At 41.9% G+C, this 12,267-nt stretch overlaps 1 protein-coding gene across 1 annotated transcript in view; it reads left to right on the forward strand.

The window, feature by feature from the left end:
• Positions 1 to 8: 8 nt before the first annotated feature.
• The window catches only part of LOC104387961 (ras GTPase-activating protein 1-like), a 104,907-nt gene continuing 92,648 nt past the window's right edge, over positions 9 to 12,267 (forward strand). Inside the window, exon 1 of the mRNA XM_009996765.1 lies at positions 9 to 175. Coding sequence (XP_009995067.1) covers positions 9 to 175 — 167 coding nt within the window. The remainder of the gene's footprint in view (positions 176 to 12,267) is intronic.

The raw sequence follows: 12,267 nt of genomic DNA on the forward strand, positions 1-12,267 counted from the left end.
GAGGGGTGATGCCCCCACCCGAACATAGCATTGTCGCCTTTCCCCCGCTGCCGCCGCCACAGCCACCTTCCTTGGCGGGGGTACTGGGGACCGTGGACGAAGGCGACTCGTTGGATGGGCCGGAATATGAAGAGGAGGAGGTGGCCATCCCGCTCAACGCTCCCCCCACGAACCAGTGAGTAGCAGCGCTTCCGTGCCCCGCCGGGAGCTCGCCAGCTCTGGGCGCTTCCCCCGCGGGGAGAGGGGGCGTCACAGCAGAGAGCGCGGTGTCGGGCCCATACCTTTTTTCAGTGGAAAGTGTGTGTCAAATTCCTGTGGAAGTGGCGCAGGCGTTTTTAATTATGTTATGTTCGGGGAGGAGAGGCAATTGAAAAAAGAAACTGCAAGTCTTAAATTAAGGTTTTTATTATACGTATCCTTCCATTAGGTTAATCGAGATTCCTACAGTGCTAGTTATATTAAGGGTCTTGCACTAGAAGCAGAGTATTTATATTTTGTGGAATAAAAATAAATAAATCGGGCAATGTTATATAGAGATCATGTAACTAGCAAGTGCTCTAAACACCACCTTTGGATTTAACAATGAACTAACTCTAGGAAGTCTGCAGATTTACATAAAAAGGTTGCGAGGCTTGTATTGGAACAGCCCTCAAGCAGGTACCTTATTCTTCCCCAAATGAAAGAGTTTCAAAGGCTTAAATTGCTGATGTTGGTATCTAGAAATATGGTCTTTCTGAAGTTATAGTAAGTATAGAGGATAACAGGGTTTCAAGATACAGGATGGCAGGTATGTTCAAGGTATAGGTCAAAATTGATCTGAAAACCCATCTGAATTTGGGTTCATTTTTACTTTCATAACTCCAGTGTCAGAGTTAACTTTTGCATTATTTCAGGTATTTCCAAGATTTCAGAAGCTATTGTCAGTTATGAGGAGGAGGTAAACTGTAATATTAAAAGTTTTTTTGTTGTTGTTTGTTTTTTGTTGTTTGGTTGGGTTTTTTGTTGGTTTTGTTTTGTTTTGTTAATCTCTTTGACCTCGGCAGGCCTTCTACTAATCCTCTCCTCTTTTACATTCTTGACTTTTTGTGGAATAAAGAATAAGACGTTTTGTGAAGACAGTGCGTGAATAGTTTTAAAGAGCTAGTAATATAATCAAGCAGTTTAGATAAAGGCTGAGGAGGGAAATAGAAGCACATAAAGGTGAAGTTACTTCTTCAATATTGTGTATTAAATCAGAGAAATACAGAATTCTGGTCTCCTGGTTTTCTCTCTGAAAGATCAGACAACACATCCAGTAATTCAGTAGTATGATTATCCAAGTCAAAACAACAGCAAATCCAGTAATTTACCATTACTGGGCTAACTTACATAACCATGGTTATCAGATAGGGTGGCAGGAAGCAGGGCATGGCTGCTTTGGATGAGCAACACAGACCAGCGGATGGGCTTGGGGAATTCAGAATTGCCCGATCAGGCTGTCCTCTTTAATTTGTTGAGTTGCAGAAGCACTATCTGGACACGTTAATCATCACACATCCTACTCCTGTTCCAGCTCTGTCCTTGGTGTGCAGGGGGCATGCAAATACTGTGTAAGGCAACGCTAGCCCCACAATCCTGAGTGAGACTGACTGAATGATTGTCTGTTCAGTGTGTGCTTTTTCATTTGAGCATAGAAGTAGTATGTTTATGCTGTAGCTTAATGGTAGGTGGGAGGCACAGGATGCTAGGGAATAGAGTGGGCAATTCTGTGTGTGTTTTGGTCTTTTTCTCTGCACTCTACCCCATCTGCAGAGCTCACTGTCAGAGGTTGATGGCAGTCTGAAATAGTGTTACGAAATGCCTACAAAATGAATGAATGAATGATACTTAATTTAGTAGTAAACCAGTGATATGTGAAATAGTTTAGTTGTTTATGTATTTGAATAAAAATCTTAAAGTTGACAAGATATATCTTGGCGTTGCATTAAGATGGCAGAAGCAGTTCCAGTATATTCCAACACAAATGATATTTTCATATGGCGTTTCTTTAAGCAGTGATTATCAGTTTGAAATGGAAATCAGTTGAAATGAAAAGATATTAACCTTGCAAGATGAAATAGGTTGTCAAAATACTGTCTTGTTAAAACAAAAACCCTACCCATAGTAGATGTATTCTTACAGTCACTCTTGGTATCTGTTGAGGCAACATATTAGTGAGAAAAAACAATTGAAAATAGAGAGCTGGGTAGAGAAATGTTAAATAAACATGGATTGAGTGAAAGTAAAAAATGTTTTGTCTCAATGTAGTGTGAAGTTATAGTTTCTTCAGATGAGTCTGTCAGAGGTAGCAAGTCCAGAGTTCTACAGCATTTATTTCAGTAGCTAATAATAAAACAATGCTTTTCTGAAAGTGCATAGTTTTACAATAATTATTGAAGGCCATACTCCATACCAAAGAACGAATTTGTGTTGCATTGACAACCAAGGGGAAATACTATTGGCATGCTTGGACTCTACTATCTTTCTGGGCAACCTGTACCCAGTGCTCAGTCACCCTCACAGTAAAAAAAAAACAACACGTTTCCTTGTGTTCACGCAGAACCTCCTGTGTTTCAGATAGCGCCCATTGCATCTTGTCCTGTCACTGGGTATGACTGAAAAGAGCCTGGCTCTGTCATCTTTGCACCCTCCCTTCAGGTATTTATATAGATTGATGAGATCCTCCTCAAGCCTTCTCTTGGCTAAACAGTCCCAGCTCTCTCAGCCTTTCCTTGTAGGCTCCAGTCTCTTCATCATCTCTGTGGCCCTTTCCTGGAGTCTTGCCAGTATGTCTGTGTCTCTCTTGTACTGGGGAGCCCAAAACTGGACACAAGACACCAGGTGTGGCCTCACCAGTGCTGAGTAGAGGGGAAGGATCGCCTCCCCGACCTGCTGGCAATGCAGCCCAGGATTAGCCGTCTTTGTGGCAAAGGGCACATGCTGGCTCATGTTCAACTTTGTGTCCACCAGGACCCCCAGGTCCTTTTCTGCAAAGCTGTTTTCCAGCTGGTAAGCCCCAAGCACACGTACTAGTGCCTGGGGTTTTTCTTTCCTGATGCAGGATTTTGCACTTCTCCCTGTTGAACTGCATGAAGTTCCTGTCAGCCCATTTCTCCAGCCTGTTGAGGACTGCCTGGATGGCAGTACGACCCTCTGGCATATCAGCCGCTCCTTCCAGTTTTGTCATCTGCAAACTTGCTGAGGGTATGCTCTGCCCCATCATCCAGATAATTAATGAAGATGTTGAACAGGACTGGACCTAATATTGATCCCTGGGGTACACCGCTAGTTACTGGCCTCCAACTAGATTTTGTGCTACTGATCACTGCCCTCTGGGCCTGGCCATTCAGCCAGCTTTTGGTCCACCTCACTATTTGCTCATTCAGCTCATACATAACAGCTTCTTTGTGAGGAGGATCTTCTGGGAGATGATGTCAAAAGTATTCCTGAAGGCTAGGTAGACAATATCCACTGCCCTCTCCCTTGTCTACCAAGCCAGGCATTTCATCATAGAAGGTTATTGGGCTGGTCAAGCAAGACTTCCCCTTGGTGAATCCATGCTGACTACTCCTGGTGATTTTTCTTGTCTTTCATGTGCCTGGAAGTGATTTCCAGGATTAGCTGCTCCATCATTTTCCCCAGGGATTGAGACGAGGCTGACTGGCCTGTAGTTCCCTGGGTCTTCTTTCTTGAAAATAGGGGTGACATTTGTTTTTTTCCAGTCTTTGGGCATCTCTCCCAATCACCTTGATCATTCAAATATTATCAAGACTGGCCTTGCAGTGGCATCAGCCAGCTCCCTTGGCACTTGTGGGTGCATCCCATCAGGGCTTGTGAGCTTATGTATGTCTAGTTTGCCTTCCATCAAGAGTATATCTTCCTTGTTCCAGCTGTTCCCCCTGGTCTCTGGGACCTGGGATTCCTGAAGGCTGGACTTGCAAGTAAAGACTGAGGCAAAGAAGGCATTCAGTACTTCAGCCTTTTTCCATGTCCTGTGTCACGAGCACCTCACCCCCCCCGCCCCATTCAGCAGTGAGCCCACATTTTCCCTAGTCTTCCTTTTGCCACTTGTGTACTTAGAGAAGCCTTTCTTGTTGCCTTTAGTAGAGGTGATCTTTGAATATTAACCAGCTTCTTGGGCTCCTCTTCTCTCCAGGGCCTTATCTCATGGAACTCTTTCAAGCAGGTTCCTGAAGAGGCCAAGACTGCTCTCCTGAATCATCCCCAATGAGTCTTTCCTTGTTTGTGGGTATGAGGTCTAACAGAGCACCTCTCCTCGTTGGCTCCTCTATCACCTGTGTCAGGAAGCTGTCCTTGATGTTCTCCAGGAACCTCCTAGATTGCTTACGTCCTGCTGTGTTGTTCCTCCAGCAGATACTGAGGTGGTTAAACTCTTTCCCCCCATTCCCCCCCGTGGATGTGGGGCTAATTCTAGTTGTCTGTAGCTGTGATGTAACTTGATTTTAGTGCATGAGGTTTCTCTTCTGTTTCACAGTTAATGTTAGCAGGTAACTTTTTTTCTTCAGTTAAAAATTGTCTTTTACTAATGCCTGTCCTTGAATTGTAGAGGGAAGATAAACACCTTATTTTACTTTTTTTCAAGTTGCTGAATATTTTGCTGATTTTTCCGGATCTTATAATTTGTGTACTTACAGAATAGAATCATATATAAATCTGGTTTTATTTCTGCCTGAATAGATGGTGTCAGAAATGCTATTTTAAGAGTGGTTAGGAGCAGCACAACAAAATTGTACTTTATCCTTATGTTGGAAGTGAAGCAGTAAGTAAACTGAACATAAGTACGTATATAATTGGAAGCTTCAAATTTGGAAAAGCAAAAGTGGACCAACACTTGATTCTGGAAAAAAGTTTGAAGAGGAATTTTCAGGTGAGGCCTGCAGTAGTTTTCCTGTTTCCCCCAGATCTTCCTTTTTCTTTTAAACAAACAAACAAACAAACTCCCTTGGTATTTATCTCGCTGGTGGGCACAGTAAGAGGACAGAGAAAGCATCTTATTTCAACATTGTGTTTGTGTTGCATAGAAGTATCACAATGAAACAAGAACTTGGTGTTATTCTGTGTTCTAGATTGTGGTTGGCACCAATAAAATTTTACTGGTTCTCAACAAGTTCCCTCTACTGTTTTATATACTTTCAGGCAGTCTTAATTATTTTTTTTATTTTTATGTAAAACATTTGCTTGATCACTCTGGAATAGAACAAAAAGTAGTTAATTTTCTTGCATGGGTCTATCTTTAAATTATGTTTTGTATATTTATAAATAGATACTGTTGATAGTTGAGGACTGTTACTAGGGGACCTGCTTACTGAAACTTGCTACTTGAAGTAGTCTGGGATTATGTCAGTGGGAATAGCTATTAGCAAAAGCTTTGGAGAAAAGAACAAGAAAAGCTGAGGTGGATAAACAGTATTTAATTATTTTCTGTGTAGACAACTTTCCTCCCGATTTCTTCTGTAGAAGCTCAAGAATTTGTCTTGTCTTTTAAAAATTCTTTCTAAGGTAGCTAACAGTGTTGCTTAACTTTAAAAAGGTACACATTACAAAATATTAAATATTTATCTTTCTATTAATTATTAGTGTATACAAACCAATGTTGCTAAATAAACTTGTAAGCTGTGGTAACATTTGAAGAAAGGTGTAACCAGCTTGCTGGGGCAATTCAGTGTTCTGATAAGTTAGTTAGAAGTCTGATTCTTGCGATTATTGGGTTCTAAAATAAAGCCATTGTCATCTTAATGTTCTACTTTATATCCTCAACAACTTATTAGGACCAATTTCACATTGATTTTTTTATTATTATTTTTTATTACAGGTTGGTTGTTTCATTTTATTAACACTGAAATCGTAATACTTGTTCATCTTTAGGTGGGATTTGAGTTTATATAAGTATAAAGTTTCCTCAAGTTGGAATATGTATGGTAATGTTAAGGTATTTTAGCGATATGTAATTGTATTTAAAGAAGCTTAGTATGTAACTGTATGAAAATACTTAAAATCTTAGTTTGCTGTTAAGGAGTCCTGTCATTGACTCAGCAGGGGTGGGCATATGATTTTCTCTTGTTAATACCTACTTATAGATATTTGGAAAAGGTTTATAATTTTGTGGTTTTTTTGGTTTTGTTTTATGAACTGCCCCATGCAGAGTACGTTGCTTTATTTTTCTGGAATAGTTTCCAGAAACTGAGGTTAATGGAGTGTTTAGATAATCAGATTGGGAATCTATGGTGATTCTGTGTAGTTTGTATAAGCAGTTTTTCTATAAATAAGTAAAATTAAGTCTACCTGTTTTTTTTGGTGCTTTTTTTGTTTTGGGTTTTTTTTGTGTTGTCGTTTTTTTTTTTTTCTTCTCTGTAAAATTATGCATAGGTATATACATATTTGCCCATATGTAGTAACTCCCAAAAGGATATTCTGTCTGTGGTTTATTTGTTGAGTTTTGTTTGGTTATTGTATAGATAACATTTTTATATATAGAAAGCTTGGTGCAATTTAAGAGGAATTGTAAATCAATCAATTCCTTTTTCATACATCCATCTGTTAGTAGAATAAATAACATCAGAGACTTTGCAAGATCCAAGCTTGAATATTTGCTTAGTCCGGAAGATATTAAGGAATGGTTTATGTTGTCTTGTTTGAACTAAAGCCAGATTTCTATACCCTTTCTTCTTACAAAGATTTCTGTACTTCCTGAGCATCTGTGAAGAGAGAGAGGGTATTTTTTGTTACTCTTTCTATTTCTTGACGATCTAAGGGATGCTATGGAAATGTCTTTATCTTTTCAAAAGCAGAATGTACTCTATAGGCAATTGCCACCTGTTCCTGTTGCAGGTATGAAGCATTGGACATGTATTGATTTAGGCATTGTTTCTATCTTGACTTGAGTGCATAAAGCTCCAAGTTTTTGAGTTTTCTCATTAGAGCAGCAGTTCTTCACTAATGAGATGTACCTCACTAGTGGAGGGATTCTAGCATCAAAGATTATGCGAGAGTGGAGCACAAAAAAAACAAACCAAAGTAACAACAGAAAAAAACACTCCAAAACCTGTGCTTGCTTGGTTTGGGCTCTAATCCAGAGCTGTGCTGCTGAGTGGGAGGTGAAAACAAAGATTGGCATGAAGTAAGGTTCAGTGCTAGTAGAGGCAGGGACTCTGTTTCAGTCCCTTGAAACACCAGCGTGACTTCCAATGAGCAAAGCTGATGGGGTAGAATAGTAAAAGGATGAGGAGAAAGTCCAAGAAGGCTGGAGGTAGGAGAGGATGAAGTGCAAGGAGAAAGTCAAGGAAACATTGCTTTTAATGAAATTAATGGCAGACAAGACAAATAACACTTTAGAAATTCTTAACTATTGCCAACCAAAATCTGGTGATTTGCACAACAGTATTAATGTTGCTTCCATTGGAGTATCGCTCCTAGTTTAAACAGAAAAAGGCATATCTTTGACCTGAGGGCACAAGAATGAAGCATGTAAAATATGAAATACTTGTTGCTAGGAACTTTAACAAGTTCCAGAATAATTTCCTAAGGTGACCTTTCAGTAGGAAAATGTGAGCTGCTTCAAGAGTCTATTTAGCTAAATTTTGCCTATTTATTAGTGGCTTTTTTTTTTTTTAAGGCAATAAATGTTCTTTTTAGTAAAAAAAAACAACAAAAAAGGCAACATATATATTATCAGTTACGATTGGAAGAAATATTTTGAGTTGCAAAGCTTGATCTTAAGCTGTTGTCACATCTCTGTCTATTTTAAAGCTTGTTACACTGCTTGTCCTTACAGTACCTGAAACTTTTAGAACCTTGCTTTAATGAAGTTATTGTAATGTATTACCTTTTGAATGTGCACTTATTTCACCTTCTATCCTTGTTTACTCTCTTTATTAAGATTTATTGAGGTTTTCGGTTCTCTTGTTTTGTGTAAGTCCATAGTTTGTGTATGCTCTGAAAGTATTTTAATGGCTGGTATTGGTAATGTGTACAACTCCCACAGTTAATGGCTTGGCACAGCTGCTATACTGAGGAACATCTGTGAGAGTGACTTTCCATTTTAGTTGCCTGGTTCCTAATCTTGAAGTGCAGCAGTGTTCTATTTTTCTACATACTGTTTCAAAGGGGTTTTAGAACAGGTAACTGAGAAAAGCAGACTTATTCTTTATTAGGCTTATATTTGCTTTGTACCTTCACTTAGAAAAATGTATAGGGATCAAAAAAGGATTAAACCCCCCACTTTCCTAGAAGAATGTGAAACACTCTTAATTTCATGTATGCTGGATAAAGGACAATTGCTTGGCTTTTTTGCTTCTCCTCCTCCCCCCCTTTTTTTTCCCCCTGTTTGTTTTTTCGTTTTGGGTTAGTTTGAACTCGTTTCATTATCTTACACATGTATCCATCCACTGTAGAAGCTGAAAGGTTTGGGTGGGTTTTATTTTGCCTTCCTTGTTTTCTTAAAAGAAAAATTTAAAGCGAAAGAAAGCAGCTTTGTCTCTAAAATTTCAGTTCTTTATGATGTAGGTAACATTTATTTTCCCAAATATGTGTTACCTTGAGTTTAATTTTACAATATCAGGTTGAAATATCAGTTCCTTCACAGATGAGGAAATCTAGCCATTCAGAGAGTGAAATATGGCCATCTTTTAATGACAGCAAGAGAAGACCTAGTAGAAAACAAAGAGAACCCCCTTCTCCTCTATCTGTTTTGGGAGGTGAAGCTGGAAAGGAAAACTTACCAAAAAATCAAACCAGTCTTATAGCATTTCAAAAGGTTATATTTCTTCTGTTCACAAGACCAAGACTACAAGTTCTTGTGTGCCAAGATATGTATTCATAATTGTTTATTGAAAACTTTTCCTTTTTCCAAACTTTCCCAGCAGATTTTACAACATGGAGCAAAATTCTCCAATGTGATTTTAATCAGTTTGCTTTCTTTATTAATTGTTAATCTATGATGATGTATATTTACAGTGTGGTATTGTAAGATGTAGCAGTATCTCTCATCTAACTACATTAGTATCTATCTGTATTCTTACATTTTCTAGTTATAGATGATGATAACATTTGATCTTTGGTTTTGAGAGCATACTTAGGTACAGGAATTATATAAGTAAATGTACTGGTTTTGGCTGGGATAGACTTAATTTTCTTCATAGTAGCTTGTATGGTGCTGTTTTGGATTTGTGCTGAAAACAGTGTTGATAGTACAGAGATGTTTTTGTTATTGCTGAGTGGTGCTTAGACGGAGTCAAGGCCATTTCTGCTTCCCACCCCACCAGCGAGCAGGCTGGGGGTGCACAAGAAGTTGAGAAGGGACACAGCTGGGACAGCTGACCCCAACTGACTAAAGGGTTATCCCATACCATAGGATGTCATACTGGGGGAAGAAGGAAGGGACAGACGGAAGGATGTTCAGAGTGATGACGTTTGTCTTCCCAAGTAACTGTTCTATATGATGGAGCCCCGCTTTCCTGGAGATGGCTGAACACCTGCCTGCCAATGGGAAGTAGTGAATGAATTCCTTGGTTTGCTTTGCTTGTGTGAGTGGCTTTTGCTTTACCTATTAAACTGTCTTTATCTCAACTCATGACTTCTATCGCTTTTACCCTTCCGATTCTCTTCCCCCATCTACCTGGGTAGGGGGGGTGAGCCAGCAGCTGTGTGGTGCTTAGCTGCCTACTGGGGTTAAACTGTGACAGTAAGGCATGTGTAAAGGGTGGGTGTTCCGATGTAGCAACCAAAAACCTGGACGCTAACCACAAGTAGTTTATAGGAAGCTTACTTTAGTCACTGTAGAGCAAATAATTCTGCATGAGGCGATCAGCTTGGGTGCAGGCACGTCCGCATCGGGGTAGAATATCGGCAAAAAAGGGGGCTTTTTCTGATCTTTCTGAAACCGGGAACAAGCCCGGACAACGCTGGGGGATGGGCAGCTCGTCAGAGGGCTGCAGAGGAGGCGTGGGCAGAGCTCGCCCCCACTCCCTCCGGAGCGGCCCCGGGGAGCGCCAGCGAGCAGGAGCGACCAGGAGCGTGGGAAACAGGAAGGGCAAACGGCATGGCACGTCAGAAAGGGCATGGCACAGCACTTTGCGTGGCGGTTTTTTTGCGTGGCACTTTGCGTGGCGCGCAAGGAAGGCGCAGGAGGCAAAATGGTGGCTATGAGGAGGAAAGCTAGAACTGCAGCTCTGGCTGTGGGATCTGCACTCTCCACCTTGAGAGTGGCCAGTGTGTCCACCCAAATGGAGCTCCTGAGATGCGATGCAGACCCCAGGCTGTGGAAGCTGCCTGGACCATTCTCTTGTGCCTGAGGTGAGGGGGAAGCTTGCCTGCAAAAGCTGTGAGCAGGTGAATGCAGCAGATAGCTGAACTGCAGGACAGTGAGGAGGCTGCAGAGTATCAGGGAGGCTGAGAATGAGCTGGATAGCACAATCCATGCACTCACTGCCGAGGACACACAGTCTTTGCCCAGTTGGCCAAATACTCCCTCACCAGTGCACAAAGAAAAGAAGGGGAGCCACTGAAGTGGGGGAGTGGAAGATGGTAGGAAGAAGAACTAAAGGAACAAGCAAGAGGAAGGGACTTCCCTCAAAGCCCGAGGTGCTCTTGAAGAACCCGTTCACTCCTCTGCAAACAAGAGAAGACGAAAACAACCAGCCTACACTGGTGTTGGAGCAGAATAAGGTGGCTCAATCTGTTCCAAGTATAACAACCAGTGTGACCAAGAAAAAGCGATGGGTGATGATAGGCAATTTTCTTCTCAGAGGCACCCATTTGCAGACCAGACCAGCTCTCTAGAGAGGTGTGCCATCTACCAAGTACTCACATCAGGGATGTCCCTGAGAGGCTTCCTAGCCCCGTGCACCCAACTGACTATTAGTCGCTCTTGGTGTTTCATGTGGGTACCACTGATGCAGCCACCAGCAGTGTTAAGAATATTAAAAAGGATTCCAGGCCCCTGGGAGCAGCAGTTAAGACCTCTGGAGCACAGGTAGTATTTTCATCAATCCTGCCAGTCAAAGGGAAGGGGATAGACAGGGCCAATCAGATCCAGCAAATCAACAGTTGGCTACGTGACTGGTGATAAAGCCAAGGGTTTGGCTATCTGGACCGTGGGACCAGCTTTGACAAAAGTAAGGTAGTAAGGTGCTGGAATAGGTTGCCCAGGGAGGTTGCTGATGCCCCCTTCTTGGAGGTGTTTAAGGCCAGGTTGGGTGAGGCTTTGAGCAACCTGGTGTAGTGGGAGGTGTCCCTGCAGGCAATTCAAGCCAAAATCTTCAATAAAAGCCCTCGGAACAGATTATATATCTTGGCTTAGGAGGGGAAGAAACTTTTGAATTATTTATGTGTGCCCTGAATGGGCAGACGAGATGTATATGCACAAAACAAGATTTATTGTACATAGTAAAAAGATCTTAAAGATTAGACCAAAAAGGCATACATTGGATTATATGGGTGTTAGGATACTGGGGTAGCAAAACAGGGTATTAGGATAATAAAACAAGAAGGTACCTTAACAATAAAATACACAAATAACCGCAATCTTTCTCTTATATTTAAAAATCACAGAATCACCAAGGCTGGAAAAGACCTTTAAGATCATTAAGTACAGCCTATGACCTAACACCACCACAACAGCTAGACCATGGCACTAAGTGCCACATCCAGCCTTTCCTTGAATGCACCCAGGGATGGTGCCTCCACCACTTCCCTGGGAAGTCCATTCCAATGTCTAATCACCCTCTCCATGAGGAAGTGCTTCCTAATATCCAACCTAAACCTCCCCTGGCACAGCTTCAGGCCATGCCCTCTCATCACTAGTTGCCTGAGAGAAAAGAGCCCAGCCCCCATCTGACTACAACCTCCCTTCAGGTAGTTGAAGAGAGCGATAAGGTCCCCCCTGAGTCTCCTCTTCTCCGAGCTAAACAACCCCAGCTCCCTCAGCCTATCCCTATAAGACTTTCCCCCTAGTCCCTTCACCTGCCTCCATGCTCTCCTCTGGACCTGCCCAGCACCACAATATCCTTCTTGAAGTGAGGGGCCCAGAACTGTACACAGTACTCAAGGTGAGGCCTCACCAGTGCTGTGTAGAGGGGGAGAATCACATCCTTATTACTGCTGGCCACACTATTCCTGATACAAGCCAGGATGCCATTGGCCTTCCGGGCCACCTGGGCACACTGCTGGCTCATGTTCAACCAGTTGTCAACCAGTACTCCCAGGTCCCTCTCTGCCAGGCTGCTCTCCAGC

The sequence above is a fragment of the Chaetura pelagica genome, unplaced genomic scaffold (assembly GCF_000747805.2).
Source record: "Chaetura pelagica isolate M959 unplaced genomic scaffold, ChaPel_1.0 scaffold41, whole genome shotgun sequence".
Classification (NCBI taxonomy): domain Eukaryota; kingdom Metazoa; phylum Chordata; class Aves; order Apodiformes; family Apodidae; genus Chaetura; species Chaetura pelagica.